General features: G+C 48.4%; 12 protein-coding genes across 12 annotated transcripts; 7 read left to right on the top strand and 5 right to left on the bottom strand.

Moving 5' to 3' along the window:
* Positions 1-524: 524 nt before the first annotated feature.
* On the bottom strand, positions 525-1,850 carry N7471_002677 (uncharacterized protein; the record flags this gene model as incomplete). The annotated part of the gene is made up of 1 exon (XM_057275397.1): positions 525-1,850. One exon carries the CDS (start codon positions 1,848-1,850, stop codon positions 525-527), a length of 1,326 nt encoding a protein of 441 aa, XP_057140035.1.
* Positions 1,851-4,341: 2,491 nt separating this feature from the next.
* On the top strand, positions 4,342-8,672 carry N7471_002676 (uncharacterized protein). Its single transcript, XM_057275396.1, has 6 exons — positions 4,342-4,589; positions 4,642-4,672; positions 4,730-5,257; positions 5,412-7,388; positions 7,445-7,540; positions 7,596-8,672. The coding sequence occupies exons 1-6, from the start codon at positions 4,515-4,517 to the stop codon at positions 8,093-8,095; spliced, it is 3,207 nt and encodes a 1,068-aa protein (XP_057140034.1). The 5' UTR covers positions 4,342-4,514; the 3' UTR covers positions 8,096-8,672.
* A 263-nt stretch (positions 8,673-8,935) lies between these two features.
* Positions 8,936-10,641, top strand: N7471_002675 (H(+)-transporting V1 sector ATPase subunit C). Its single transcript, XM_057275395.1, has 5 exons — positions 8,936-9,328; positions 9,426-9,520; positions 9,597-9,688; positions 9,763-10,255; positions 10,334-10,641. The coding sequence occupies exons 1-5, from the start codon at positions 9,031-9,033 to the stop codon at positions 10,523-10,525; spliced, it is 1,170 nt and encodes a 389-aa protein (XP_057140033.1). The 5' UTR covers positions 8,936-9,030; the 3' UTR covers positions 10,526-10,641.
* Positions 10,642-10,911: 270 nt separating this feature from the next.
* On the bottom strand, positions 10,912-11,608 carry N7471_002674 (adenylyl-sulfate kinase; the record flags this gene model as incomplete). Its single annotated transcript, XM_057275394.1, has 2 exons — positions 10,912-11,539; positions 11,601-11,608. 2 exons carry the CDS (start codon positions 11,606-11,608, stop codon positions 10,912-10,914), a joined length of 636 nt encoding a protein of 211 aa, XP_057140032.1.
* Positions 11,609-11,967: 359 nt separating this feature from the next.
* N7471_002673 (PaaI family thioesterase) lies at positions 11,968-12,986 on the bottom strand (the record flags this gene model as incomplete). Its single annotated transcript, XM_057275393.1, has 3 exons — positions 11,968-11,997; positions 12,054-12,787; positions 12,848-12,986. The coding sequence occupies 3 exons, from the start codon at positions 12,984-12,986 to the stop codon at positions 11,968-11,970; spliced, it is 903 nt and encodes a 300-aa protein (XP_057140031.1).
* Positions 12,987-13,710: 724 nt separating this feature from the next.
* Positions 13,711-15,897, top strand: N7471_002672 (uncharacterized protein; the record flags this gene model as incomplete). Its single annotated transcript, XM_057275392.1, has 2 exons — positions 13,711-13,836; positions 14,113-15,897. 2 exons carry the CDS (start codon positions 13,711-13,713, stop codon positions 15,895-15,897), a joined length of 1,911 nt encoding a protein of 636 aa, XP_057140030.1.
* Positions 15,898-16,503: 606 nt separating this feature from the next.
* On the top strand, positions 16,504-18,188 carry N7471_002671 (glycosyl hydrolase family 79 C-terminal domain-containing protein; the record flags this gene model as incomplete). Its single annotated transcript, XM_057275391.1, has 6 exons — positions 16,504-16,634; positions 16,683-16,802; positions 16,852-17,099; positions 17,153-17,515; positions 17,565-17,690; positions 17,740-18,188. The coding sequence occupies 6 exons, from the start codon at positions 16,504-16,506 to the stop codon at positions 18,186-18,188; spliced, it is 1,437 nt and encodes a 478-aa protein (XP_057140029.1).
* Positions 18,189-18,959: 771 nt separating this feature from the next.
* Positions 18,960-21,113, top strand: N7471_002670 (uncharacterized protein; the record flags this gene model as incomplete). The annotated part of the gene is made up of 10 exons (XM_057275390.1): positions 18,960-19,158; positions 19,214-19,353; positions 19,408-19,640; positions 19,692-19,785; positions 19,858-20,007; positions 20,064-20,241; positions 20,295-20,506; positions 20,570-20,784; positions 20,857-20,946; positions 21,008-21,113. The coding sequence occupies 10 exons, from the start codon at positions 18,960-18,962 to the stop codon at positions 21,111-21,113; spliced, it is 1,617 nt and encodes a 538-aa protein (XP_057140028.1).
* A 199-nt stretch (positions 21,114-21,312) lies between these two features.
* On the bottom strand, positions 21,313-23,863 carry N7471_002669 (putative rhamnosidase B; the record flags this gene model as incomplete). Its single annotated transcript, XM_057275389.1, has 4 exons — positions 21,313-22,480; positions 22,528-23,246; positions 23,303-23,779; positions 23,840-23,863. 4 exons carry the CDS (start codon positions 23,861-23,863, stop codon positions 21,313-21,315), a joined length of 2,388 nt encoding a protein of 795 aa, XP_057140027.1.
* A 152-nt stretch (positions 23,864-24,015) lies between these two features.
* On the top strand, positions 24,016-24,352 carry N7471_002668 (uncharacterized protein; the record flags this gene model as incomplete). Its single annotated transcript, XM_057275388.1, has 2 exons — positions 24,016-24,033; positions 24,113-24,352. The coding sequence occupies 2 exons, from the start codon at positions 24,016-24,018 to the stop codon at positions 24,350-24,352; spliced, it is 258 nt and encodes an 85-aa protein (XP_057140026.1).
* A 314-nt stretch (positions 24,353-24,666) lies between these two features.
* N7471_002667 (uncharacterized protein) lies at positions 24,667-25,728 on the top strand (the record flags this gene model as incomplete). The annotated part of the gene is made up of 4 exons (XM_057275387.1): positions 24,667-24,958; positions 25,010-25,336; positions 25,398-25,507; positions 25,555-25,728. 4 exons carry the CDS (start codon positions 24,667-24,669, stop codon positions 25,726-25,728), a joined length of 903 nt encoding a protein of 300 aa, XP_057140025.1.
* Positions 25,729-26,572: 844 nt separating this feature from the next.
* Positions 26,573-27,394, bottom strand: N7471_002666 (uncharacterized protein; the record flags this gene model as incomplete). The annotated part of the gene is made up of 2 exons (XM_057275386.1): positions 26,573-26,589; positions 26,617-27,394. The coding sequence occupies 2 exons, from the start codon at positions 27,392-27,394 to the stop codon at positions 26,573-26,575; spliced, it is 795 nt and encodes a 264-aa protein (XP_057140024.1).
* Positions 27,395-27,690: the final 296 nt, after the last annotated feature.

Below are 27,690 nucleotides of genomic sequence, written 5' to 3'. Positions count from 1 at the left end.
TCCGTCTAGTCGTGGGAAGGGTTGCTTGGAGAGAAGCTATAACAAACAGTGAATTGAATGGTATACCGAGCAACTGGTGTGGAAAAATGTCCGATATCTTCATCCATGGGAAAAGCGTCCATATATAGAAAGAATCATTCCGTTGGCGTTTGTAATATCATGCGCTTTCCCATTGATGGTGCACGTCCTTAGTAGATAATGGCGGGGATTGAAATGCTGTTATCGAGGCCAAGGCTGTATGTTGTTTGTAGAGAGGAAAACTGCATAGTGATGGCCTCAATCGGCAACCAACAGTTCTCGGCAGACAGGCCCATCTAGGTTTGGCTTTGAATGGTATGATTGAGAATTGATGAGAATTGATTAGATGTAGTAACAATGAACGGAAAGAACTATCTATCTGAACAATATGATGGGGTTGGAAGGAGAAGGTTAAAGTCATGAACATCGTAGGTCCGTGGGACACAATTCTCGAAGTCTGACCAACTAGACAGGCAATCGGATGGCCACTTGTAAATCCTTTAGTGCTAGAGATATACAGTATCACTTTCCCATATATCATGCCCATTTTTCCGGTCTAGTCTATATCGAGATTTGCAATACCAAAGTTGGACAATGGCATCATCAGATACGATTTTGACGTTCATAGAATTGATACGAGCATCCTGAGGAATACTATCCCCTTGCTTAACCCCGTTTGACTCGATTTCGATAACTCTCTGAACGGCTGCGGTCGTTGCAGAAATCCAAGAACCCTGGTATTTGCACGCATTCAACAAAGACACGATGTCATTTCTCACCAGCCAATCGCGAGATTTTACTCCACACCATAGAAGGGCATTCGTCGCAGATATCCTTGCATAAAGCTCCGGCAATGGTACCTTTTCGGAACTGACCCGAAGGAGGATTTTTGCTAATCCAATGGCACGCTGGAAATGTGTCGTGTAATCATCAAATAACACTTCGAGGGGCTCGTGACTACTGGCGACAGCCAGCTTTATGTTGATAATCAAACTCCATAACTCGAGCAAGCTCAGCATATCGCGGTGTCGTTGTAGTATATCTCCATTTTCCAGAGCCCACTTGAGTTGACTTCGCCAAAGCCGAAGTTTGCTCAAGACTGCAACTTCGCCACGACCGATAGGTGAACACGCAGGTCCTATACTGAACCCTCCCCCTGGGTGACTCTTCACTAGCTGCCACCCAACGACCATCATGAAATGGCTATCTCTTTTAGACTCATCAATTCCCGGCGAGTTCATATTTTGGCAGATTTTAGCAATATCTGGGGAAATCAAACGCTGGTTCTCCAGGAATTTCCTTGGGTCCTCGCATGTCGAAAAATGTATGTGAACCTGGGCAAAAGCCTGTTTCAAACTTTCGCCGTTAGGGCTCTTTTCATAATCCACAGCCATCCATTCCTGGAACAGCCTATACCCAGATAGAAAATGGCAGCGGGCGGCAAAGACATCTTCTTGGAAGAGAGCTAACATCGTCAGAATAACGCAAGTCACGAGCACTGTTTCCTTGTGAATGCGACTCGACTTCTCCCGGACAAGACTATCCCGAAGACAGGCTATCGCCTTGGAAGAATGGCTAAGAGTCAACGGACTTTCTCGATCCTCAAATTGTCTCGTGTGAACCGCTTCAAATTGATGATGCCGTGCACCCATTGCTATTGCCGCATGAAGAACTGCAGGATGTTCTTCGCACATCTGATGCACCAACTGACCCCAAAATGGATCTTCAAAGTAATCCATGGCTTGGAATACCACACTCTTCTGGAAGTAATCCAAATGCCAGCGCTCGATCCAGTTGAGATGAACCTGACTTGGATTGATCAGACGAACCATAAAATTCATAGAAGGTGCGTGTGGGGCTTTATATTGTTTGTGCCCAGACATTGCAGTCTGATCGCCTGAATGGGGCTTCTCAGCTTCACGCCAGACACGGGTCCTCTTATCGGGCACCTGCGCATAGCCATCACATTTTCTACCAGTCCTCGTGCAATTCCGACATGCCGGGAGAGCCTCGTCGCACTTTTTATGACGAATTCTATATTGTAGACCCATCAGTAAGTAATTGTGGGTTATTGGGGCTGGGACTCTATGTTTCCCAAAGGGCCCATACTTGCATGTGATGCAACCAGTTCGGACTTTCGAATGCGTTGATCTTGATTTCCGCTCTTCAGACATGGCTTTCAGGTATGTCAATTCACGCCTGGATATGCAAGGTCGAAAAAACCTACAGCAAAAGAAGAGAAGATACGGGCTGCCGTCTACTCCGTACAGACCCCACTCTTGGCGCCGATCCGCCAGATCTGGTACGTGGTCAACTACATATATTCTAGACGGTTTTGTATATTAATATTGGATGTTTTATTCAATCTATGAACGGATGTTCTATAGTATTGTAGACTTTATATGCTAGGGATGTGAAATGTGTTCATGGGTGATCATTATGCCTCTGAATGTGGAGATACTCATCTCCCAGATCTATGTACCAGATAACTAGATTGATAATTGGAAGTGGACCCAGTATATCATTGGCCACTATGGAATACGCACCGATATTGTATTATTATTTCATTTGCGAAGCTGTTGTTTTACGCATGTAGATCGAAATGTGGGTTTGGCAGGGATTGGACTACTAAACCGCAACCTAAAAGAATATATAAATAGTTAGACCTGACACATGCTGAGACAAATCCTGATACATATATTGAGAGTTCTCGACACTTAAATCTCCTTCAATCCAGTGTTTGAAAGGATGATCGGCTATTAATAGATAAATGTGTAGAGGAGCGGCTTAGAAGCGCTCCGTACATAGTATCGTAAATGGAAACGGTAGAACAACCTTGACACTATGTATGTTACTGTCGAGCAGCAAAAAAAGACTGAACATCCAACATTCAGCAAGCCAAGTGGTTGAAGAATAGCTGTTATGCGCAAGCCACTCCTCAAGCCACTCCCCTTGAATCTGATGGACTCTCACGTGACACGACACGTTGTTTCACAATTTCCAAACAGCGCGGGAGGCCTGAGCTGAGATATGAAGGATCAGGGGTAACGTAGGCAATGCCACTAAGACTAGGTCTGCCTTCAGGCTGAAGTTCAGCTTCTCGGGAATATTATTAAACTCGTTACGGAGTAGACTCTGCGAGATTGACTTCAGCCGCACTCCGGACTCTTTGTGAAATCACGATGCACAGGGCTGAAAATGAAGGACCATAGTCCGGAGATCAGTGTGTGAGAAGTGTGGCAGAAGTGTTTGAGACTAAATTGCCGTACCGTGGTCAAAACAATGGGGCTATGGAGCGATCCTTAGTGGAATGCTCAGATCCGAAGCCCAGGAGAAGCTGAAAGATTGCTTGGGCCTCTTTCTCAGACAGTGGCTTTTTGTTTGCTGAGAGATTGTTGGGAGCATATAATATATCGGACTACTCCGTGGTACCGGCTTCATTAGTATCATTTTGATGGAGATTAAATCAGATTGGACGAAATTCAGGGGTATCGAGAACCTCATTGGTCGTTATTGTATGGGGAGGGAAATGAAGGTCCGCACGTTCTGGGCGCGCAGCATTGGGTCAAAGTACGGTATATCGGACATGGAGTAAGGTAGACGAGAATAGGTTGGGCATTGACCTACAATATAGGCAGAAGAAACTGGATTGGTAGAGTAATTAATCAAATCCAATTAAATGATATTCGTAAGTTGTTACGTGGGGGACCTTTTTGTGGCAGAAAGCCAAAAGTTCACCTTCATCTAGTCCTCTCTCCTTTCTCATCCCTCCACCCCCCTAATATCCAACTCCCCATGTTTCGTTGCTTTTTCTTTTCTTTTTCTTTTTGATTATTGTCTTTACTCCCGGATTTCATTTCCTTTCGCCTCGGGGCTTCCTCCGTCTGTCAAATCTCGAAATCCAACGCCCGCGAGGGGCAATCTCCCGTTTCGCTTCGCCTGTTGCGCTTAACGGTCACAACACCCGCGATTATTTATCTGAAACACCTCTGTAGCACGGCTAGCAGTGCCTGGTACGTCGAGAGATTGATGCCCATGTTCCTGGTGCATAGGCAAATAATTGCCCTCGCTATCATCCTGGTCCGACCCGCCCCATACCTGGTCAGCCCTGTCTCGGTTCTGGACTGATTGGGAGGACTGGTGTCTTACGCTTAAACCTAGTGTTGGATCACGTTTTTTTAACTCGGTTGTCTGCAGGTTCAGCCACCATTCGCCGTTCTTTCAGCCCCCTGTTGCATCTCCCCCTCCAAACCCGCACCGGCCTCCCTATCTCCCCAATTTCGGCGCCCACCGCAAATTACGCTCGACAAGAAGTATCCTAAAGGAACCGACACCAACGGCGCATGTGACTGCGAGTGAGATCTTCCGTAGCGATCACGAATCGCCCGTATACACACGATTTTGGACTTAGTCTGCGTCCCCGCCAGGCTTATATTCGCATCAATATACGGCCATAGTCGACCTCACATTTTGCGCGGTAGACAGTGGATCTCAAGATGGAGAACCAGGGCTCTTACCCGGAGTCTCCTATGGAGCAGGACGAGTCCTACCCTTGCAAAGGCTGTGGAGAGGTAGGCACAATGTGGAGCAAGCGGACAGGAACTTGACTAACCGTCCCGGCAGACTCTTGAAGAAGGGAAAGCGTTTGAGCTCGGTATGCCGGATACCTGCGGTCTTCTTTACATTTTCTCATGTCGCTAACCTCTGGTAGCTGGAAACCGATGGCACATCGACTGTTTCCGATGCAGTACATGCAGCACTCTGCTTGACTCGGACGCGCATCTCCTCCTTTTGGGCGATGGATCACTTATATGCAGTAACTGCACATACAGTTGTAGCTCCTGCAACAACAAGATCGAGGATTTGGCCATCTTGACGGGAGACCAGGCTTTTTGCGCTCAATGCTTCCGATGCCGGAACTGCAAGCGAAAGATTGAGAACCTGCGCTATGCGCGCACTTCGCAGGGTATTTTCTGCATGGAATGTCACGAATCGCTAATGGCACGAAGAAGAAAACGAAAAGCCGGCGGCAGTAGTGGGAAAAAACCAGCGGGTCCTAATGTGAAGCTGGACAAATCCTTGCCCTCGTTGCCTCCTCACCTCCTTGAAGAAGCGCAATTAATGGAGGAGGAGGCCAGCGAATATACAGGCACGCCTGACCTCAGTAGAATGGCAGAAACGCCCGATCTAAATGATGAAAGACCGGGAAGCTCAATTTCCAATCAGCAGGCTGATTCAGGTAAGAGACCCTTTTGCAGCCTAGATGTACAATCATCACAGCCCACACTTTGTCCTATTGTCGCCTATTGTCGCTACCGCCTATACTTATTGTTGTGATATCTATAAGAAGATAAACATGGCGTTTCGGAACTCTTACTTACTTCTTCACACAGATAATATTATGCTTCCCTCCAGCACATACCGCAGCAGTCGTCAATCAATTCTACGCAACACTGACGCAGATGGTGGTGAATTATTGATTCCTCTTGCCTTTGATCCTTCGGCTGAGGGTAATTCTTCCCGTGGTCACTCACAGACACGGCAGGAGCCTACCCGCGACTACTTCAATCAAGGTCAATCCGGTGAATCCTCACACAGGGCCTCACGCGACGGCCGTGAATATCTACAAGAACCAACTTCTCGAACATCTTCAGAAAATCATTCGCCCCATATTGCCTATCAGGAGAAGGGTTGGGAACGAAACGACGCCAATTCACCCGATAAAGCACCATTACCGACCTCGGATTCGTCCAAGATTGCAAAGGCAGGCTCTACTCGCAACTCATCCGATATACCAATCAGCTTCAGAGAAACGAGCAACCTTTCTGGGCCTACCAGCCCTGATAGCAGCAGATCGAAGGAATTTTCCAATGACACAAAACGACACATTCCTATGGATAACGTTACTTCGGCTACAGCTCGTTCCTCGAATGAGCTTCGTCGTCCTCACGACCACGGCTCAACGGAATCACCGCGCTCTCAACCCACCGGCTTGCCCTATTTGCCAAAACGTGGCGATTCACTTGAAAGCAAGCTTCACCAAATTCCAAGGAAAGAGCTTGGATCATCGCCTGCATCATCTCAATACGGGGACTCTCCCATGCTCCGTAGTGACACTTTCGAACAACCCATTCAACCTACTGCCTTGGACACATCACCACTTGAATCACACCAATACGATGGCGCCGGCGCATCGACCTTACTACGGTACAATAGCGGAGGTGACTTCTCTATGGACGAGGAATTATCGCGCATCATCGGTGGCGATGACACTGTCGCGCAAAATAACGAGTCATTCCTGCGGCGCGTCTCAAACTCTGTCCGCCACGGTCGAAGCTTTAGCGAGAAGAGTGTCCGGCTGAGCAAAGATCTCAAGAACCCTCGATCACCGAGCACTCGAAGCATAGCCGGAACGGATGTTGGCAGTCCCATGGCCGGATCACAGAGTGAAGAGATCGCTTGGCTTCGCAACGAGCTGCGCAAAGAACGTCTAAGAGTTGGAGAACTGGAATCAGCCGCTCGCACCGCAGCAGACGTCAAGCAGGTTAACACCGAGCTTTCTGAGAAACGATCTACCATGGTCGTCCTGGACGCCCAGCGTGAGATCGTTCTACGTGAGCTCACGGTTCTCACTGATCATATGGAGGCTGAAAAACGCGGTGGTCCCAGTGGACCGTTGGATCTTGGCAAACTCTCGAACCATGTGTTGCGCGAGCTGGCAGAGTCCATTCAAAAACTGAAAGACTCGTATGCCCCGCAAATTGAAGACCTTATGCAAAAGCGCATTAACCTGTCGGAGGAACTGGAAGCCATGAACACTCGAAAGGAGAGGAGCTTCCAGGAATTCGAGCAATTGTCTATGAAGAACGCACAGCTAGCTGAGTTGAACAATCAGTTGGTTCACCAGATCCAAGAACTCTACAAAGCCACAGAAGGTCAACCGCGATCTAACGGTCTAGGCATCTCGCACAACAAGCAAAGGTCCACAAACTCCATTGAAGTGATGAAACCTTCCTTCAACGACTACCAGGGATCTGTGTCGACTGCTCTCATTTCGGAGGAGTCCGAGCCTGCTACAGCTACTGTTGTGCCAGGCCCCCAGGTTGTCAGCATTCGCAAGGGCCAGCCTCGCAAGTTTAACTGGAAAAAGGGTGGACAGAACGTCGCCAAAGGTGTCAAGGGTCTCAAGGGAGCCTTCATGTCTAGTGAAGGAGGACAGGCACAGGAGGGTGGTGGTGGTATGCCGCGTTCCCAGACTCAAGACCCGAGTCGTCAAGGCTTTGGGTTCTTTGGAAACCAGAGAGGCAAGCAGGGAGGAAAGATGTCGCAAGCTGACAGCGTGCCTGTGTTGGCTGAAGTTGCTGCTGATGGTATGTGCCCGATCCTGCGGTTGAGGATGATATCAGTATAAGCTAATGATTTTCAGCTCTTTTCGGCACCGAACTTGAGGCTCGCATGGAACACGAAAAGAGCATCATTCCAGCCATCGTCACGCGGTGTATCCAGGAAGTTGAATTGCGAGGTATGTTTTTTTCGGTCGTTGTTTAGTCGCTTGCTATACTAACGAATACAATTAGGCATGGACATGGAAGGCATTTACCGCAAGTCCGGTGCCGCTTCAGTCATCCAAACTATTCGTGAAGGCTTTGAACGCTCTCCATTTGATTACGATATCTCCGACCCTGACCTCGATATTCATGCTGTCACATCTACTTTGAAGCAGTATTTCCGAAAGCTTCCTAACCCACTGATCACTTACGAAGTTTACGAACTTGTGATCGATTCTGCCGAGGTTAGCCCTATGTCTGCGCGAATTGAACTCCTGCAGAAGAGTCTACTCGAACTGCCTCGCGTGCACCGCGACGTCCTGGAGTTCCTCATCTTCCATCTCAGACGCGTGGTCGAGCGCCACGAAGAGAATTTGATGACCAGTCAGAATGTTGCAGTGGTCTTTGCGCCGACAATCATGCGACCTGAAAGTCTTGCCCGTGAGATGACTGACGTCCAGAAGAAGAATGATGTCCTCAAGTTCCTAGTGGAGAACTGCCAGGAAGTTTTCATGGGCATGCAGGGGTAGGGTCGAAGTACTCCTCTTCTCAACCTCTCACATTCACTTCATCTCTCACTCTCGCATCATCATGCCTCGATTGTCCCAGTTCTTGGACTTGATATTGAAACATGCATTATTCTTCATCAATCCTACCTGCTCTATTTCAAAACTTTGTCCCCTCCCTCTATTTATTTTTTGTACAGGTACTCCTACTTCCCCTCCGCTCCGCTCCTACTTCTCTACTCGGTTCACGTTCAGCGCTGCACGCTCGATACAGATACCCTGTCTTGCCTTTTTCTCTCTTTCTTCATGCCCAACTTTTTCCTACATATTCTGCAGATTCGAAGCTAGTGATTTCCCCAACCCTGGCTGTCGTCGAATCTAGCCTCACTGGCTGTTCCGGTGACCAAAATTCCTTATGGGTGGTTCACTTGCTGTCCTTTGAGGCACGTCGGTGTTTTGTTTGTTTCCGACTCTGAGCGAGCATTGAATCTTCTTCTAGCGTTATGCATCTCTATACAGCACTTCAAGTGAAATGCGGTAGTAGCTGCCATGGTATTCATATACGTTAGTTAGGCTCTTAGTATGATATCATGAATATTTGATTTGACATTAAACATTATCATGGGTTACGCATGGAAAAGTCGTTGGGAATTGTGCTTTTAACAGAGATTCTACGTTTGTGGCAAAGGATTATGACCACTGCAGGGGAAGAAACATCGATAATATAATGTCTTTCACATAATTATTAGCATCACGATCAGATTCCTAAAATTCCACATCAATGATAGAGGTATAAGCGACTTTCTTGTAAACGTAAGTGTAGACGTGCAAGGTGGACATGGCTGGTCCAAGCACCCACCGCCTACGACATCGAGGCCACCCGAGCTCCCCCCCTCAACCCCGAAAACGCTCCCAAGCCTTGTCGAAGGCCCTTGAATTCCCCGAATACATAATCAACCATGTCCAAACCAAGCAAATATCTCCTCCTTTCTCTCCCATCCTCCATCGTCCCCTCGCACCACCGCGACGACGCCCTCGAAGCAGTCTCGACCACCGTCTCCCCGGACAATGGCTCCACCACCTCCTTCCCCATCCCGGAGTTCAAGATCGGCACGCTAGATGCTCTTGTCCAGCAGGCGGACGAGCTGTCCAAGCTCGAGGCTTCCTGCCAGAGTGTCGTCGCCAAGGTCGGCGATGCGTTGAAGAACATCCTCGAGGACGAGGCGCAGATTGAGCAGATGAAGGTTGTCAATGATAGTACGTCTCCAGCTTGGTATTGATCTGCTTGTGCAGGGGAAACACAGCACAGTCTTGGAGGAGATATCTCTAGGTTCTAGGTTCTGACTGCCTACAGAACCAGTCGATCAGTACCTGCGTACTTTCCAATGGAACAAAGTCAAGTACAGGGCCGATAAGTCCTTGGCGGAGCTGATTGATCTGCTGCAGAAGGTTTGTTGCGCCGCGCATAGAAATGAGTGGTCTGCCTGGCTTGGAGTTGCATTCTAATGCTTTTTGTCTACTACAGGAAGCGTCCAGCATCGACAACGACATCCGATTCAAGTACTCCCAATATAACCAGGTCAAGAACACGCTGTCCACACTGCAGCGGAAACAAATGTACGTTGACAGCGACGGAGACTGCAGCGTGTGCATATAGCATACGAGATCCAGAACTAACCCGTTCTACACAGAGGCAACCTCTCAACCAAGTCCCTCGCCTCAGTGGTCGACCCGAAATCCATCATCCAGGACTCCGAATACATCGAAACCCACCTCGTCGCCGTGCCCGCCCAGCTAGTAAAAGACTTCCTCAAGACCTACGAGACCGTCGCGCCAATGGTGGTCCCGCGGTCCGCGGAGCTGGTCGCTTCCGACAGCGAATTCACGCTGTACGCTGTGACAGTGTTCAAGAAGCACAGCGTCGAGTTCGTGCATAAGTGCCGTGAACAGAAGTGGATCCCGCGCGACTTTAAATATGTCGAGGGTGGAAAGGAGGAGGAGCGCAAGGAGGTGGAGCGCGTTGGTGGTGATGAGCGTAAGGTATGGGGCGAGACGCTGCGACTCGGTCGCACGGCTTGGAGTGAGGCTGTTATGGTCTGGATTCATATCTTGGTTCTGAGGGTGTTTGTCGAGACGGTGCTGCGGTATGGATTGCCGTTGGATTTCGTCTGCGCTTTGGTCCGGGTATGTTTATGTTCTCTCTACTCTGCTTTTCGTTGGATTTTGCAATTGGCAATCGCTGACGTTATTTACTTTATACAGACACAAACTACCAAGCAAGCAGACCGCGCGAAGCAAAACCTCGAGAATAAATACTCGTATCTGGCGGGCAATGCCTTTGGGCGGGACAAGAAGGGCCGTATGCAGCGAGATGATCCTGGCGAGATGCACCCAGGTGGTGAGGGCAGCGCTGACTACACGCCGTATGTGTTTTATGAATTCGAGTTCAACTAAGGTTGCCTATTCGAGGCATTGCAGGAGATACAAAGCTTCGAGAAGACGTTGCGTACATATACCACTTTGGTACATCTAGCACAAACTAGCATTGGATTTTTTTTTACATCGTTTCAATGGCCACGCATTCAAGCGAACTTTAACCGCAAAATGCGATCAGATCCCCATTACCCATTCTCAGCCCAGCTCATAAAATGCAATGTGCAAAAGCGATCTATATTGTCCACGTAATATGTACAACAAGCGGGAGGGGAATCAAGCACAAAAACACCATATCCAATCCGCTGTACAGGACTCTCTTTATGCAAAGCCGACCGTAGATACAACCGTCAAATCTCAATCATATCCCAATCCCAATCCCAAAGAACAGAACCAAAGAAACTACCTTACTCCTTCTTGGCAGGCAAGTAACCCTTGGAGTCAAGGTAATCAATAATCTGCTTCACGGCATCCTGAACAGGCAACTCATAGTTCTTAACATGAACCTCAGGGTTAGCCGGCGCCTCATAAGGAGCCGAGATACCCGTGAACTCCTTAATGACACCCTCACGGGCCTTCTTGTACAGACCCTTAGGGTCACGCTGCTCAGCCACCTCAACGGGGACATCAACATAGACCTCGACGAAAGGCAGACCGGTCTCCTCGCCAGGTGTGGCAACCTCGTGCAGCTGGCGCGCAGTGTCACGATCCTTCCGGTAGGGCGAGATGAAAGAAGTGATGGCGATGGAGTTGGAGTCGGCGAACAGCTTGGCGACCTCTGCAATGCGACGGATGTTCTCGTTGCGGTCGGCCTCGCTGAAGCCAAGGTCCTTGTTCAATCCAAACCGGATGTTGTCGCCGTCAAGGCGGTAGGCGTGAATGCCGCGGTCGCGGACGAGCTGGTGCTCGAGCTCGACGGCCAGAGTAGACTTGCCTGAGGCGGAGAGTCCGGTCAGCCAGATTGTCAGACCTTGCTGGTTGCGCAGCTCGGTGCGCTCGCTGCGGGTCAGGGCGCTGGCGTGGAAGGTGATGTTGCTGTTTGGTTTTGGTTAGATTGGGAATAGGTAGATTGCCATTGGGGGTTATTTGGACTTACGAAGACATTTTTGAGGGTATGTGGATTAATGAAGAGAAAGAAAGTTGAAATTGCCAAAAGTCATAGAAATAGGGAGGGGCAGAACGGCCGCGTCACAGAAGATGTGATCATCGCGGGGTGTCGCCATTGCTTGGCGTTTTCTTTTTACTTTTATACCTACAGGGGTATATTTTATAGTATATTTTATATTTTATAGTATACAGTCTTATATCTTATATTGTCCTTTATATTAGATCCGAAATACAATATTTACACATTCAATCTAAACCCATATACAAATATAAAAGATCTATCTAATCTCTTGAATTCGCCATGACGCCAGGAACCAGGAACAGGAACCAAATGCAGAAATTTCAGAGATTTCCAATCACGCCACTTTGTAGAGACTCGAGAGCGCCTGGAGAAAAATTAGCCACCCGGAAAAGTCAAAATTTCCCTTCAACTTCAACTTACAGCAGCTTGTCGAGGCTCGATGAACAAAGCCTTAGCCTCAACCAAAACCACCGGCTCCGTCCCATCACTCGGAAGAGTCTCAATACGACCTTCCACCCACGCCTTGCGACCCTCAACCTTAACCGTCTCCGCGCGGAGGGCAACATACTGATTCGCCATAGCCGGAGCCCGATAATCAATATTCAGATTAGCCGTAACACCGACTTTATTAGGCAGAGCCGGGAAACAACAACGCGCCAGACCCTCATCCAACAACGTAGCTAGTAGACCGCCGTGAATAATGCCCTGGTGCCCGCAGACGTCGCCACCGAGATACATGAGCGAGATCATGGTCTTGCCCCCGCGCTCGCTGAATACATATGGCGGCACGACAATCTTCCCGGGTCCAGCTAGCGTTCCGGCTGTAAGGTTGCGTTCGCGCAAGGGTTCTGGGATTGTGAGGTGTGGGCGTGATTCGCTGAATTCGGGGTTCGCGCGGAGAGCCTCGGCGACGGGGTGGGTGCGGATTGCGTTATCGATCTCCGAGGTTGCGGAGTCGGTGGCAATGAATGCGGTTAGGGTCTCCTCGTCGGTTGGGGTGGCCATGATGCGTGAGAGGGTGCGTTGGGTTTGGTACGTTAGACCGATTGTGAATGCGAAGACGGCGATTGAGGTGAAGCCGATAAAGCGCCGGAGACGAGAGCGCTGCCCTTGGGGAGGTGGAGATGGGTATGTAGAGGCGGAGGGACTCGGTGCTAATATTACCGGGTAAGTTTTCTTCTGTTGCAAAGGGTGCTGGGCCGTTTCTGGCTTACCGGTAGAGTAGGACCGGGTATAGGGTCGCTTCGGAGCAGCGGAGAAAGAGTCGCGGATAAGGAGTCGTGAAGGAGAGAGCGTGGAGGGGATGGAAATGTGTCGAAGAGAAGAAACAGAAGTAAAAGATCGACGGAACATCGTAAATTATAAAGAGCGAAAGAATTCCAGAAAAATTCCAAATTTAGAAATCTAGAAGGCGAAGTTGTTAAGAAAAGAGTGGTTGAGGACAACACAAAGTGGATTTGGGTCACATTTGCCTCGGCATCTTCACTTCACCGAGAATATCCTTATTTTATGTTCATAACTTCTCGGGATAGAATGTTATATGGATCATATATTAATTATTAGATTACTAAAAGGGTTCTTATTGTTTCTCTGGCTTTATAATTGGGAATCGCAATACACATATGTCTACGGAGCACTCCGTAGCTAGCCATACAACATTTAAAACAACTTAGTACAGTAGGTGGCAGCCCTATATCTTAACAACCACAATATTATTCGATTTCATTGTTACTTGGTATGTAGCTATTGATAAGTCTTGTTAATATTATGTATCAACTTCAAGAAAGTCGAAAATCTTCAGTATCATTGTATGGAAAACCACGTTGTAGAAGCTGGAGATGTATATATCGCAATCACAAAGTCATGAAAATTCTCCAAACTCCCTAGACAGGCTAGCTATCACCTAAAAAGCATTAACGTATAAGGAACGCTTTGCATATATTATTGTTGAGATATCAAGTTGTAATTTATGGCATTTGCTATGTCAAGGGACTTTTGAGGTAATTCACCGCTTATTTCCTTATTAATGGCAAACGGGGCATTCAATTTCTGGTCGAAAGGTACATAAGCAAGGGATATGAAGTTGATTGAATTGATCTACCGACCCTCCGGCATGTTTCCCATCTTAGAAGACCGGCGGCACTTCTCCGCAAGAGCTATCCCCGAAGGAAATCCTCCGTGTATACGGAGTACTCGTGCGGAGGTCCTTGGCATTGCATATACGTTGAACATTCAATGTCTTATCCCACCGGAAAAATATAATATTAAAAGGAACTCATTGTTAGGCCACTGCACTCATGTTTCAGTCAACGCCTGCTGAATAGCTAAATCAACTGGCCTTTCCACGAGACTTTCTATCCAACGGAGCAGTTCAAAATGATACACTCCAAGGAGTGGCAGAAACCATTCGCTATATTGTTCTACTTTTTTCTTTCGCTTTCCCCCCTTCGTCAATGGAAAATCCAACTTAAACATCAAGGATGTTGGAGCCCAGGCTTTTGCATTCGATCTTGGCGGGGTCGAATTGGCCCAAGACCGCTTCCTGGAAAACCAGGACCGCACCCTTAGATATTTGAAAGAAATAGATGTTGACAGACTACTTTATGTCTTCCGGAAGACCCACGGACTATCTACACAGCAGGCAACGCCTAATGGTGGCTGGGATGCTCCGGATTTCCCGTTCCGCTCGCATGTCCAGGGTCATTTCCTCAGTGCCTGGGCTCAATGCTATGCTGTACTCCGTGACCAAACATGTTATGATCGAGCGACCTACTTTGCTGCTGAGCTGGCAAAATGTCAGGCCAACAACAAGGCTGCTGGTTTCACGGACGGATATGTATCTGGCTTTCCGGAATCAGACTTCGCAAAACTCGAGAACAACACCCTGACAAACGGCAATGTCCCGTACTACGCGGTGCACAAGACTCTTGCAGGCCTTCTCGATATCTGGCGCTTGACAAATGACACTACCTCTCGAAACGTCTTACTGTCCCTAGCCAGCTGGGTTGACAAACGTACTGAAGCATTCAGTTACGATGTAATGCAAAAAATGTTGCAAACGGAATTTGGCGGTATGAACGAGGTGATGGCTGATATCTACCACCAAACTGGTAACGAGAGATGGCTTACCGTTGCCCAACGCTTTGATCATGCCCTTATATTCGACCCCCTTGCGGCTAACAAAGATCAGTTCGACGGTCTACATGCGAACACTCAAGTACCAAAGTGGATTGGAGCCGCTCGCCAATACAAAGCCACTGGAAATTCTCGTTACCTTGATATTGCCCGAAATGCCTGGGAAATCAACGTCAAATCACACACGTACGCCATCGGTGGTAACAGCCAAGCCGAACACTTCCATGCTCCAAATGCCATCGCTGCTTATCTTACCAGTGACACATGTGAAGCATGCAATTCCTACAACATGCTCAAGCTGACGCGCGAGCTGTGGCTTCTTGATTCAGAGAACTCGGCATATTTCGATTTCTACGAAACCGCCTTACTCAACCACCTGCTGGGCCAACAGGATCCTCATGATGACCATGGCCACGTCACTTACTTCACCCCTCTCAACGCTGGAGGTCGCCGCGGTGTTGGTCCCGCATGGGGTGGCGGTACTTGGAGTACGGACTACGACTCATTCTGGTGCTGTCAAGGAACGGCACTCGAAACAAACACCAAGTTGATGGATTCGATCTACTTTTACAATGACTCGACCTTGTTTATCAACTTATTCATGTCCTCTGTCTTGAAATGGCCGGAGATGGGTATTACCCTGAAACAATCTACGACTTACCCCGTCGGCGATAAATCGAAACTGGAAGTCCTCGGTAGTGGTGACTGGACAATGAATATCCGCATCCCGGCATGGGCATCAAGCGCAGAGCTGACGCTGAATGGGAAAGCTTTGCCTGGTGTTAAAGCTAATCCTGGGACATACGCTCGAATCTCGCGCACATGGGCCGATGGAGATGTCGTTGAGATCCGCTTTCCCATGACTCTGCGTACGGTGGCTGCAAATGACAATTCAAGTATGGTTGCAATTGCGTATGGGCCAACTGTCTTGTGTGGCAATTATGGAGACCAAACACTGAGTAGGACTCCTACTCTCGCCCTTGACTCTATCAAACGCTCCGGGGATTCTAGCCTTGACTTCACATCCATCGCAGACGGAAAAAAGGTTAAACTGAGTGCGTTCTATGATGCTCAGGGATACAACTATAACGTATACTGGGCTACCACCGGAAGTCTCCACGCTGCGTAGTGGCTCAGAATAGATCTTCGGAAAAGGAAGCACTCCTTTTTCAATCAACTATCTTATTATTAATTTGGTCATCCTTAATGTTTACGTATTCTAAAAGACGAGAGTAAATGGTTGGAGGTACTAGCTTTGAAGTCTGGGCTAGAACGATAGCAATAAACAGGCAACGAATTAACGAGGCAGACAATTTGGTCAATTAATCTCTAAGCACACTATTGTTTTATACTTGCTCATTCCACCGGTCTGGCCTAACCAATTGTATGGTGTCTAGCTTAACTGCCCAGAGCATTTGGTGTATGAAAGAAGTAAATAAATTGTTTACTTTTAGACCCAATCACGCGAAGATCTCATCTGCAGGACTCGGGTTAATGTAGCCCGTCAATAGCCGACCCCTGTATGTGACCAAATGCCTTCTTGCTTGGATAGGAATAGGGCATGTCTATCATTTGGCATGGAAAATACTGATCAGGACATGAAACTAGTGGCTGAAATGTGGGGTCCCCGGATTGTTTCCTTATAGATATACTTGAGAGCTTCATCTTGTCTCGGGTGCAGGAATTCCTTCAGCTTCAAAACTCATCTCATCCAGTATCGAAGATATTCGAGGTCATGACTTTTCTCCCCATCTCAGCCTCGCTTCTGGGCCTCGCGGCTTCGGCTTTGGGCTTGAGCTTCAATGTTCCTACATCGCCGCCTTCAAACTCGAGTGGGCAGCTCTCTGCAGCTCCAGTTGGTGTATCGTGAGTCTCGATCCAAGTCATTGATGGATATACTTACTCATTGTAAAGTCTGGAGTTCTTTGCGTTCCCAAAGTACATTCAAGAGGTCGAATCAACGATGACATGTCTGCAGAACCTGAAGGATCTGACAGGAACATGGCCCCCGATGAGGATCGGAGGCACGACTCAGTATGTATGACCTTGTTACGGGTTAATATATATTGCTAACAGTACGTAGGGATCGGGCGACGTATGATAGCTCGTCGACAGAGGCTGTCACTTATACAGTGGCCAGCGCAGGTGCTGCGCCCGAGACACTGACTTACGGACCATCGTTTATTTCTTTGGCTGCAAGCTATGCCGGAGAAGTCATTATTGGATTGAATCGCCGTTTGGATGATATCTCCAACACAATTTCGGCCGCGCTTCTTGTCCAGAGCAAAATGGACAACCTATATTCCATTGAACTGGGAAATGAGCCCAACTGTAGGTCTTTAATCACTTCCCTTTGGTTGTGTAAACGCTAATTGAGCGTTCAGTTTTCGTCGATAGCGATCCTATTGCCAATGGTGCATCCTGGACAGCTGCAGCAGATGAAGCATCCCAAGTCAACTGGCAAGATGCGGTGTGCGGAAATCTCTCTGCAACTGCTATCATCTCAGCAGGTGTCTATTTTGGCACTTCACCCATGAGCCTCGTCAGCCTTACAGCGAAAGAAGGTGATGCGGATGACCATGTGAAGGATTATTGCTCTCACAACTATCCTCAGTCATCTGGCTCCTACAACCTAGCCGCTCTCATGGGCCACAGCGATATTGCCACCCAGATCGAGCCTTATGCTGCTGAAATCTCTGCTGCTGCTGGCAAAGGCAAGCCGCATATCTTCGGCGAGACCAACTCCGGTATGCTATAGCTCACTGTCACTTGATGGAAATGCTAACAAATACCCAGCAACCCAAGGTGGTGGTGGTATCAGCCCGACTTTTGGTGCTGCTCTCTGGATTTTGGACTACGTGATGCAGACCGTCCTGATGGGCACAAATGCCCTCTACTTCCACCAGGGTACCGTTGGAAACTGTAAGTTCTCCATCAATTCTTACTACCTTACCACAATCTAACCCTCAAGGCCAATACTGCTGGTGGGGTCGCTACAGCATGGGCTCCCCTTACTATGGTGCTTATTTCGCCACCATGGCGCTCGCCAACGCCGACCAGATTGCGCCCCTGGATACCCAAGATACAGCATACGCAGCCTATGCCATCTACAAGGCTGGCACTCCTGTCCGGGTCCTTCTCTACAACTCCGATTACTTTATCTCTACCAGCGGAACGCGCTCGTTGCAGACATACACCCTGTCTGGGCTTACGTCCCCCAGTGTCACTGCTAAACGGCTGACTGCCCCTTACGCCACGTCTCGGGTTGATCAGGGCCAAAACCCGACCGTTGCAGGTCAGACGTTTGTCAATGGCACTTGCACTATTCAAGGTACAGAGAGCGTGGAGACAGTGACTGTCTCCGGCGGGAAAGCAACCTTCACTGTTGCAGCTTCAGAAGCTCTTTTGGTTTACCTGTAATTACTCGGTCTTAGTTTCCTAGAAAGGAATTCGGGGCAGTCTTCGCCCGAAAGGTCCAAGATTCAGGATGGAATGTGGGGATTGGATTTCCTCCTATAGGCGCTACGCCGGGGAATCTCTAGTTAGGGCTAGTGGGAGTTTGCGGGGTAGAGGCCCTTTGCATTCAATTCAATAGCAAATTTTCCTTTTGAATATCCATTGTGTGCTCTGCGAGTAGTAAAGTAGGAATAGAAAGCTTATAAAAAACAAATATTGGTTTAGAGCAATTCCTCGAGGGTTGTAATAGCCAGAGGCAACACTATCGTCCATGCAGGGATGCATGCCTCAACCCCGAGACCATAATGAGCTCCAAGCCTTGTCTCATCTTGTTAGTCTCTCCATAAATGATAGTCAGCCACTAGCTAATAGCTTCGGTATAATTCAGAGCGAAACAATTGCCGCTCATTTGGGCACTCACTAGGAAGCTTTTTTCACAAGCCAAAACAGCCACTCACGCTGAAAACGACCCATGAGAACCTGTAAAATAGCGAGTCGGCAAATGAACCACGCGGATTTAGCCTTGTAGGTTCTGATTTGTTAATGGAGTCCCACACAGTAGTCCAGGTAGCTGAGCTCCTTGTCGTAAATAGAGTTGGCAAACCGGTCCTTGTTAGCGCTCCAAGCTCGGCCAAAGAGCTGGAAATATAAAGATTACCAGCTACTCATCTTCAGTTGATAGAAACTTGCGATTTTTCTTTCCTTGGGCACATACTTTGTCTACTTATATCCACGATGGATGTTTCCAAGGCCAACGCTGAAAATATCGAGGATGCTTCTTCCTACCAGGGAGATGCCATGCCCACGAAGAGCATGGGGCCCATTATGCGATCTCGCGAAGACGACCTTGGTGTCTGGCAGTGTGTGCGACGGTTCAAGACCGTGTCGCTGATTGCGATGACTGCGGCATTTAGCGCATCGCTGGATGGTTACCGTAAGCTACTGCTTTCGCGACCAGTTAGCTTTGAATTATACTGATTCAATCACAGAAATCAATCTTAATGGCGGTATTGTCTCCAACAAAGGTTTTATTCGACAGATGGCGTCCCCGGGCACATCGATCATTGCAGGGAAATACATCTCTGCATGGGGAGGTGTCCAATCCGCCGGTCAAACTATCGGTCAAATTGTACGTCTTTTGGATCTCTAAGGTTGGTTTGGCATGTCACTAACTACTCTCCAGCTCCTCCAATATGCCACGGAAAAGTTCGGTCGGAAAATCGCGTTCTACATAATCTGGCTCGACATTGTTGTCAGCGTGTTTATTGAATCTTTTGCAACAAGATGGGATCACTGGCTCGCAGCGAAACTCTTCTCTGGAATGGGTGTCGGTATGCTGCAATCCACCTTGCCTCTCTACTTGTCGGAAATCGCCCCGACTCAGCTACGAGGTTTCTATATCAACGCGTACAGTTTGTGAGTTAAGAGCATGGCAATTCTGGGTTTTTATTTGCTGATTCTTTCTAGCTGGTTTGTGGTTGGCCAGATCTTCGCCTCAGTCGCACTCCAGGAACTCAGCGCAAAGGACCGTTATGAATTCCGGGTTCCTATCTATACACAGGTTCGTGGTATCTCCTGTCTATCATTTAGCTTTCATGGTCAACATATTCACTAAAACAATTGCTACCGTCAGTGGGCTATGGTTGGTATCATTATGATCATCTTCGTCTTCATCCCAGAATCACCCTGGTGGCTCGTGAGCAAAGGCAAAATCGACAAGGCAGCCAAAGTCTTAACTAGGTGTAATGGCAATGTTGAGGGATACAGTGTTGACGAGCAGATTGTACGTCATTTTCCCCTGTCGATCGTGTTTAAATCAAGCTCTAACATCCAATTTAGGAAGTCATGACTGCCACAATTGCAGAGGAGCGTATCCTCGCAGAGCGTAACTCCGAAGAGGGAACATGGGCTGTGTTTCAGGGCCGCAATCGCCTCCGTTTCTTTATTGCTGCTTGGCCTAAGATTGCCCAGCAGCTTGTCGGCTTGTCCGTGTTTAACACCTACGCTACATATTTCTGTGAGTACTAATGGTTTTATACCCTTCTTTCATGTTCGTGCTAATTGCTCTAGTCCAATATGCCGGCAGCAAAGATCCATTCATGGTAACGGTTATTCTATCTTGTGTCCAGTTGATATCTATGATGATGACTGCTGTCACCACGGACAAGTTTGGTCGTCGTCCGTTGACAATCTACCCCTATGCAGTTACATCTGTGTCAGTTTTGTGCCTCGGGATTATTGGCTGCTTCGATTATACCAAGCCATCAACAAGCTCACTTCTGGTAGGTCCATTCTTGAAAATTCAGCACGCCTGTATCTTTGGCAAACTTACTAACTGTGCCTAGATCTTCTTCGCTTGTTTGGCAACTTTGTCCACCACTGGTGCGTCGGCTATTGGTTATGCCTATGCCGCTGAGATCCCCCAGCAACGCTTGCGTGCAAAGACAGCAGGTTGGGCTCTTGCATCCTCGAACTTGGTCGCTATTATGTTCAGTTTCTGCACGCCGTTGATGATCAATAATGCACCGGTCTCACACTGGGGTGTCAAAACTGGTTTCTTGTGAGTTCTTCTGTTATCTTGTTCAAGCCCAGCTTTCCACGGCAAAATACTGACAGGCTCTGTCTCTCACAGCTTTGCAGGTACAGGTACACTTGCGGTAATTATCGCTTGGTTCATTCTTCCAGAAGTGACACGCCGCACACCGGCTGAGATTGATGAGATGTATGTCAACCTTTTACCTGATATCCTTTAATAGACGTGACTAATGCGTTTTATTTTCCAGGTTCGAGAAGAAGGTCAACCTTCGGAAGTTCAAGGGTTATGTCACTGAAGTGCAGCTGCGCTCGGATGAGCAACGCGAGGACCATGAGATGGCAGTTACAGCTTAAGTGTAAGGGAAAGGAAGAGACTAAGATGGAATAGTACATTATGGGCTATTTAATATTAATTGAACTGTTTATCGTATCTCTCCAACTGTCCTTCCCACCAGGTATGAACTGTTCCATGTTTTGAGGCTGATTGATCAATATAAATCTCAACATCTTTGGTTTCATTATCTATTGACTTGAGAAAGACACTGACTTTATTTTACTCCTTAAAAACAAAGCTGAGACGATCCACAACCCCATGTTCCTCCTCCTTGCCTCCCGGCAATCGACTCACAACCCCAACCGCCTTCTCAAGCCTAAGCTCGACAATCTTCTCATTTCCAGAGAGCTTCCATGAGATTGTAGCTAGATTTTCCTTACCCAGCGCCACCTTCGCTTCCAATGCCCCAGTCAACCGAAGCCTAGGCGTGAAAGATATCCTCGACGAGCCAGCAGCGACCGGTTGCACACCCGCCAGCTCAGTACAGTACTCATAAATTGGCACACTCCCCCAAGCATGACAATCAGACCTCTGTCTGACATCATCCTCCTCCCAAGTCGAAAGGTTATTCACTAGCATCCCCCGCCACGGCGCCCACATCCTCTCCCAAAACGCCTCATACAGATCCTCGCCAGCCAAAGCAAGTGCCCGGAAAGCATAGAACCGCATCATATACGAACACTTTGAGAAGCGATCATTTGTAAACGATTCAGTCAAGATCGGCACAGAGTCTTCGGCCCTCGCCGCTCCACAGATAACAGCGAAAACTTGACAGTGCTGGGAATACGACAGCTCATCGGCAACATCCGCCGTCGAGTCGGTAAAGAATTGTCCATCATAGCAATGAGTCCGAATAGCCTCTAGTAACGATGTCGCCCTCGTTTCATATTCAGCAGCATGTCCCGGCCGACCAACATCACGCACCAGACCAGCAACCTTCTGCAGAACCCACGCATATAACATACTGAAATAAGTGTGACGATTGGATTCCCGTCCGGAGGTCGGAACGCCTTTGTCAGGATGGTCGTCTGTGGCTCCCCAGGTCGTCACCCAGTCAACGTATTGCCAAACGACTTCAGGCAGTCCGCTGACGAGACCCAGCTCGTCGATGTGGGCATCGAAGAAGTCGAGGATGCCGTCGATGCGCGGGATAAAGCCTCGCGCGAAGCGGGTATCGCCGAAGTATAGGTGGTGGTCGCAGACCTGCAGGATCCAATATAGGGAGAATCCGGCTATAACTTGCGGTACGTGTGAGGGGAAGCGGGACTGCGTGAGTCCTTCGGGTGTGACTGAGGCGGCGAAGTTTGTAATTGCTTGGCGCATTAGTTGGTCGTCACCGGAGAGGAGGTAGTGGAATAGACCAACGGACCGGCTGTCTCCGGAGTATCTGGATTGTTAGCCGGGGTATGAATTTGGGAAGTTTGTGAGGCTCACTGTAATTGTTCGTAGAACGGGCAGTCGGAGTAGCCGTCGAACATGCAGTTTCGCATTGTCCGGATGGAGACGTCCCAGATCTGCTCGCTGTGGGCATCGCCGGGCTCCTTCCAGCTGGCTTTGACGGCCATGGGGTAGTTGACCTGAGTGGCATCGAATGATATCAGCTCGATTGGCTCAGGGCCGACAGTGATTTCGATCCTCAGGAGACGGAAGGTTCGGAACCAGAATGGCTCGTAGACGACAGTATCGGTGTTGGGAAGATCGAGTGTCACCTCGTCGTATGGCCCGATAATGTGGCCGACACTTGCATCCAGTCGGTCGGCCTTGGAGCGGAAGAAAGGGTACGATCGAGGCTCGAGCTCATAGCCTTCTGAGTGTGTCACTTTGAGTCTGATATGAGAAGTGCTTTTGGCTGCCTTGAAGGCCCATCGAAGGAATGCGGTCGAATGAACATCCGCTTGCACTTCAAGGGTATGAGTTGAGCTCGCAGAAAGGGCGAGAGAGTGATTCCTTGCAAAGAAGGATGTCCAATTGCTGGCCTCGATCGCACTGTCGCATGCTCTGATGGTTTCTACCACAGCTGACGTTGACTCGGGCATGGGGATAGAGCGTGGGCGCAAATGCCAGGGTGGAATATCGCCATTGAGCGTCTTTATCTTGTAGGCAAACGGTCTCACAGCAGGACCGGAGGTTGTAGGATTAATGCGCTCGCTGATCTATGAAAGAAATGTCAGTGCAATCCAGGAGGGCTTCGATCCTGAGCCAGTCTTACATGAAGGAACACATCATCAGCCAAACCCATCGGAAACTGAATGCTTTCATCCACAGATGCCATCCAACTCTTGGACGAAGCAAGATCAATGACCTCCCCGCCTGTCTCAATATTTCCAATAACTGTTAAGCCTGGAAGAGGCGTCCGCACAAAGGGCATTGCGCTCCTCAAAGCCGCGAAGTACCGGACAACCACAAATCGAATCTCATTCTGTCCCTCTTTTAGGTAGGGCGCAATGTCAAGCGTATCATAGTACCAGATCAACGGACTGCTGCGAGTCGGTCCGACGGCAATATGCTTCCCATTCACATAGAGCTTGTAACGCGTGTCGGCTGAGAAATGAAGTACTGATTTCGTCGGTCGCGACGACAAATCAACATTCCGCGTAAAGTGAACTATCTTGCCAGCTGTGTTCGCGCTTGAAGAGTCAGTCCAGTTTGGGACCCAAATCCAGTTCGCCTGGAGCTCGTTGATTGTCTTTTCAGCCACAATATGTCAGTAATCCACTCCATAAAGCTGGAGATACAAGTCAAGTACCTTTTGTTCTGCTTCTGAGATCATTTTTCCTCGTTGCGTTGTGGTTTTCGTTCATCTCGGTAGTTCGAGCTTGTATAACCTCCGGTGGGGTAGGGGCCGGCGGGGGTTCGGGGGATCTCACAACGAGGAGGAACGGCTGTCGGCGATTGAATTCAAGGTGTGTATAAGCGTTTACAATGAACAATAACACTAAGGTAAGAGAAATGTATTATTGGCTTTCTTTCCTCATTTTTCTCCGTTAATATTGAATACAAAGGTATCAAACAAGCATAGAGCCACTTGCCACTTGCACTACAGCAAGCTTTCATGAACCGCATGATATCAATTGAGCCATGGGATTCTAGCCTGAAGATAGAAAGTCATGGCTATCCCATGAAGCGAAAAACAAGATCAATTCTCCTCCTCATCATCCTCCTTGTCCGTCTCTTCGATGTCATCCCTCGCCTGAAAAACCGACCAAGGCCTATCGGACGTGCCGCTGGGGGGAAAGGATGTCAGAGAGATGGTAAGTGATGTGGAAGAGAGGGGAGGTTGAAGAGATGAGAGGAAGTAAAAGGTTGGCTTTTGCTAAGGTGTCGCACCTGCCCAGGTCACCTGGGGGCAGGTGATATTTCTCCGAGTCTTCAGCCAGAAGAAATAGCAGAGCTCCGCACCCGAAGACAGACGCGGCAAGTATATACCCCAAACTTTATTTTCCTTTCCCATAAACTGTTGTGTTCTTCCTTTTTCCAAGTTTTCCCAACACATTCATCAAAGACTTTTCCTTTTTCATCAACTGCCCTTTTCGGTATCAAATCTCCACGGTTCTCCATCAACTGCTGCCAAAAATGCCCCCAAAGCTCAAGGATAGCCCGCGAGAGGCCTCAGAGCATGTCCCTACAGAAAAAGGTTCCTTGCTGAACAAGTTGAAGCTTGTGGTCAAAGACTACCTCGACCGTAAATTGGACGAGATCCACTTGCGCAAGACAGTTGAGGAGGTTGAGAAGGCCTCCCAGCAATACCGGACCGTGCCGATTTCATCACTGTCCCTAAAAGAAGTCGTCAAAGCCTTCGACCTAAAGCACGACAAAGACCGCGAACTCCAACAGGTCACAGCAATCCCACTCCCTCCCATCCTAGGTAAGGAGCTCAAAGAAGAAGCAGATGAAGTATAGCGCTAACTTGATATAGTCGGAACACTGGCCCTCATTGATGGGGCGTCTAGTCGCTCCCCCTCCACCGAAGCGACTACCCGCTGGATCATTGACGCCCTCCTTCTGAATGCACACGGCATCGCCTCCTCCTACCACCCCCACGCCCAGCCTATCAACGTCCAAACTGAGAGATCATATAAACATGGTCCGGTACCTCTCAAGCGTGAAAAGGTCATGCTCTCAGCACGTCCTGATTATGGAATTTGGTACGGCGAAAATGAGGCTATATGCCTCAACGTACTCATTGTGGAGGCTAAAAAGGCCGATATTGAGTCCGGCGTGGCGCAAGCCCTGGGTTATATGGGTGAGTATTTGTTTGACGATACCTATCGTATTATATATCAGAAAGCTAACCCGTTTAAAAGGCTGTATACATAGGGAGCGCAAGGCCCTCCCGAAGAGAGACTGCACTGTTTATGGGATGGCATCGAATGGGTCAGTGTTCTGGTTCCTGAAAATCTCTAATGACTCTAAGGTGAGCTATTCCAAATCATTTAAAATCCTTATTCTAACCTATACTAGTGGTCTGAGCATATGGTGGTAGTTCGCGATGGTTGTTTCGAGGCCCCTCTTGGCTTACTCGTCTATATGTTTCGCCGAGCAGCCGTTATGTCCCCCGCCCATTCCAAGGAAAGCTCCTACGAGACCACGAAGGCTTTGACAGTGGTCGAAGAAGATGTTGTGATGAAGGGTTAGGCCTCGCTCGTGTCCGTGGTCTCGTTAACATATTGTTATTTCTGTTAAGTTGTTGCTCCCAATGACTCGACTTGCTAAAGCTCTACACAATCTGTGGTACAGCTCTGAAAGTTACACCGTGGCTTCTTTATTGCTTTCTTGGTGTTCTCAAAATGGAATGGCTAAACTGTATCTCATATGACCATAACCCATTTCCAGTAATATCCCAAACATGCCCAACGCGCTACCACAAAGCAGATGGTAGAAATGACAAGAATACCACCAAGAAAGACGACCAGATTCGAAGCCCCAGCTACTTGTAGCAACTGTCCACCAATTGGGATCCCAATCAAACTCCTTAGAGCAAAAGGATAAGCAGATGAAGCACTGATATAGATATAGAGGATTGGTTCTCACCCGAAGCTGGTAGCAAAATAGCAAGTTCCAACCCACTGCCCGAAATCTTCCGTCTTGCATAACTGACCGATGCATACGGGCGTCAAACTGAGGATAGTCCCTGTACCAAAACCGAGTAAACACACGAAAGGATACAGCACACCAATCAAACGACCAAATGGATACCATAAGACGAAAATAAAAAGCACAGTAACGGTCATGATCACCGATATTGTGTTAAATCGACCGTAGTGATCAGAGGCCAATCCTGAAAGCCATCGACCCAAACCCGATCCACTGTGGTGATTGTTAGCCTGGAGGCCGAAGGGAAGTTCCAGTAGGGATATACAGACGCGTTAAACACAGACAATAAATAAAACCCAGTGGCCGGGCCGAATCCCTGAGCAAGGGCATATGATGGTATCAGGCTCAGGGATGTAAAAAGAACTATCTCGGCGACTTGAATGCGTTAATAAAGCGCATCGTCTAGTATGTTAATTTGAGAAAACATACAGAAGGCGCCTATCGTGGCCCATATGAATCGAGAATCCGCAAAGCATTCCAATTTAATAGTTCCTCCTTGCGTCTTCACCGAGAACCTGCTCTTGATGCACATATTCCCAATAGCGAGGAAAAACAACACGATAAACCCCAGCATTCTGAGCGCCCACGCCCAACCAAGTTTCTCCAATGCTGGTCTCAAGATAATCGGAAAAATTATGCCGCCAAGGCTTGAGCCAGCCATAGCAATGCCAGTCGCAGTGCCACGGCGCCGATGAAACCAATGTGAAATAACAGCCAGACATGGAGTTGACACAAGCGCACTACTAACTCCACCCAGTATACCCAAACAGAGTAAGAATTGATAATATTCCTGGCAAGATCCCAACAGAAAGATGGACAAGGTGTATAGTATGGAACCGATGAGCATGATCCATCGCGGGCCGTATCGGTCGAACAGCGGACCAACTTGCACACCCAGCAACAAATTGAGGAATACAAACAGGGACGAAATCCATCCAATTTCACTGGATGAATACATTTGCAGCTGGTGTGTCTCCCAGTAAGATTGTAGAACCCCTACAGTACCCATCATCCCGAATGTGCAGGCCATCATCATGGATGCTCCGGCCACCACGATCCATGCCGATAGACCACCTTCAGGATATTCAGTTGAGAAGGCTTCCCCTTCGAATTGAGGGTTATTCTCGTGATCCGGTGTCATGGGCTCCAGGGTGGAATTGGCATCTCTTTGTCTGTCTTGTGCATTCGGATTCACAATGGATGACATTTTGTACCGATTTCAGTGCAAAAAGAATAGGGAGCTTGAATATTTAATGGTCTTTGATTGTACTGCGACGTTCATTAAGTATCTATGAACCTCTAGTAAATATTATTAGGTAGAAAGTCCGATAGCGCTGAAGGCAGGCGAACACCCAGCGGACACAATAGGGTAAAATTTCGGTGCCACATTTGCCAGAGATTTAGTGTGTAATAGAAATGTCGCTGTCAGTGCATAGAGGAAATGAAAACCCCCCAGGTCTAGTGAGGAAGGAGACTGCGAGAATGCGATTCCGGTGGACCCCG

The sequence above is a fragment of the Penicillium samsonianum genome, assembly GCF_028829775.1.
Source record: "Penicillium samsonianum strain IBT 33392 chromosome Unknown utg000002l_segment0_segment0, whole genome shotgun sequence".
NCBI classification, from domain to species: Eukaryota; Fungi; Ascomycota; class Eurotiomycetes; order Eurotiales; family Aspergillaceae; genus Penicillium; species Penicillium samsonianum.
Note: the sequence above shows the minus strand (reverse complement) of the source record. Positions and strands in the feature narration are given on the sequence as shown.